Source organism: Cucumis sativus, chromosome 6 (assembly GCF_000004075.3).
Source record: "Cucumis sativus cultivar 9930 chromosome 6, Cucumber_9930_V3, whole genome shotgun sequence".
Taxonomy (NCBI): Eukaryota; Viridiplantae; Streptophyta; class Magnoliopsida; order Cucurbitales; family Cucurbitaceae; genus Cucumis; species Cucumis sativus.
This window is the reverse complement of record NC_026660.2, coordinates 18432636-18434283: the sequence shown is the minus strand read 5'-3', so window position 1 is coordinate 18434283 and position 1648 is coordinate 18432636. Positions and strand designations below refer to the sequence as shown.

The 1648-nt window shown below is 35.7% G+C and overlaps 1 protein-coding gene across 1 annotated transcript; it reads left to right on the top strand.

Annotated features, from left to right (window-relative positions):
- The first annotated feature begins 313 nt into the window (after positions 1–313).
- On the top strand, positions 314–1410 carry LOC116401673 (probable WRKY transcription factor 57). Its single transcript, XM_031887165.1, has 2 exons — positions 314–814; positions 941–1410. Exons 1-2 carry the CDS (start codon positions 444–446, stop codon positions 954–956), a joined length of 387 nt encoding a protein of 128 aa, XP_031743025.1. The 5' UTR covers positions 314–443; the 3' UTR covers positions 957–1410.
- The last annotated feature ends 238 nt before the right edge of the window (positions 1411–1648 follow it).

Below are 1648 nucleotides of genomic sequence, written 5' to 3'. Positions count from 1 at the left end.
GGATTAAAACAAAAAATAAACGTAATAATGAATATTTGTAAAATTGAATAGATGGGCGCGTGGGGAGCCACCCTCCGTCCATGACTTAGTTCTTCTTAAGAAGTTGAGGCTTTTTTTTTTCTTTCTATTTTTTAAATTTAAAATTTACTTTTTATTTTTCCCTTCCTCCTTCTACGTTTCTCTCAATCGCAACTGTATATTGACGGGACATTGCTTTCCAAAACCTTTCAAAAAGTTCAAAAACCCAAAACCAAAAGAAAAAAGAAAAAGAAAAAATTACGCGTCCTTTCCATTTCTTCTTCTTCTTCTTTTTCTTTCTTCAACGTACACTCCATTTCCCCTTTCTCTTCTCAAACCCTAATTCTCTCTTTAATTAATTCATTAATTCCCCTCTCCTTTCTCTCTCTCTCTCTCTCTCTCACTTCTTCCTTCCTCTTCCATTAATGGCCGATTCTCCTCCTCCTCCTCCTCCTCCTCATCCTCTTTTCTCCACTGCCGATTCCTCCTCTACTTCCCCCTCCGACGCTCTTTTCTTCTTCCCTCCCGATTCCGATTCCACCATCCTCACCGAATTCGGTTGGAATTTCCACTCTCTTCAACCTCAACCTTCTCGATTCCCTCACTCTCACCGGATCCACTCCGATTTCCCTCCAACCTCCACTACCACTACTACTACTACTACTACAACTACTACTCCACTCATCGAAGACTCCGCTGGATTATCAGACGCTCCTCTTCCTCTCCCTTCTAATCCTTCTCTCTCTTCCAGTTCCAGCGGTGAGCCCCTGGACAAACCGCCTGAGATCATTACTCCGTGAGTTCTCAAATAAATCCATATATATAATATTCAATTTTCTCTTTCTATTTGTTGCGATTATTGAATAGAAAGTTAATTGAACGAACTATATTCCAATAATTTCATGTGGTTCTGGTAAAACAGAGAGAGATGGGAGTGATCATAGTGCATCCGGTTGAACTTCCCCCATTCTGTAAATTTGTGGAGGTAGTTTTGTAAATTGGATTGAAGCAGGGGGCTATTCAATGTGAATGCATTAAAATATAGGGACTGTTTTGCAGTTTTTGGTAACTTGTCTTTCCAATCGCCGTTATTGCGGCGGGAATGCCCATTTTCCTTTCGTTAAATAATTATTAGTTTTTATTTTTTATTTTTGTGGTGAATCAAAATTAACGATAAGAATAATAATGCTTCTTGATTACATTTAAAATTTGAATGGTTGGCGTTACTTGTTCGATGTGCTTCATCAAATGGAATGTTACGTATTCTTTTTCTTTAAAAAAAAAAAAACCAATTTTGTTTTTAAATTTTTATTACTGCATGTACTTACCATTGATCATGATGTGATTTTACTTGAGAAAATAAAAATTAATAAAGATTTTTATTTTATTTTTCTTTTCTGGTCCATACGGGTCTGTCGTTACCTAATTCTTTGTTGTTTCTTTGAAATGATTGATCGTTTCTGCCCTTGTCTAATTACATCATAATCCAAATGAAATTAATGGGTGTTGAATAAGAAATTTTGAGACCAATCACAAGTTGCCACATCATTTATTAAGTTAATGATGAAAAATACAAATAATTAAATTTGGGACTAATTAAAATTGACACATGCTCCAAATTAAAGAGTTA

What these genes read in the sequence shown, in the direction of transcription:
- LOC116401673 (XM_031887165.1), top strand. Translation starts at nt 444, where the DNA reads ATGGCCGATTCTCCTCCTCCTCCTCCTCCTCCTCATCCTCTTTTCTCC.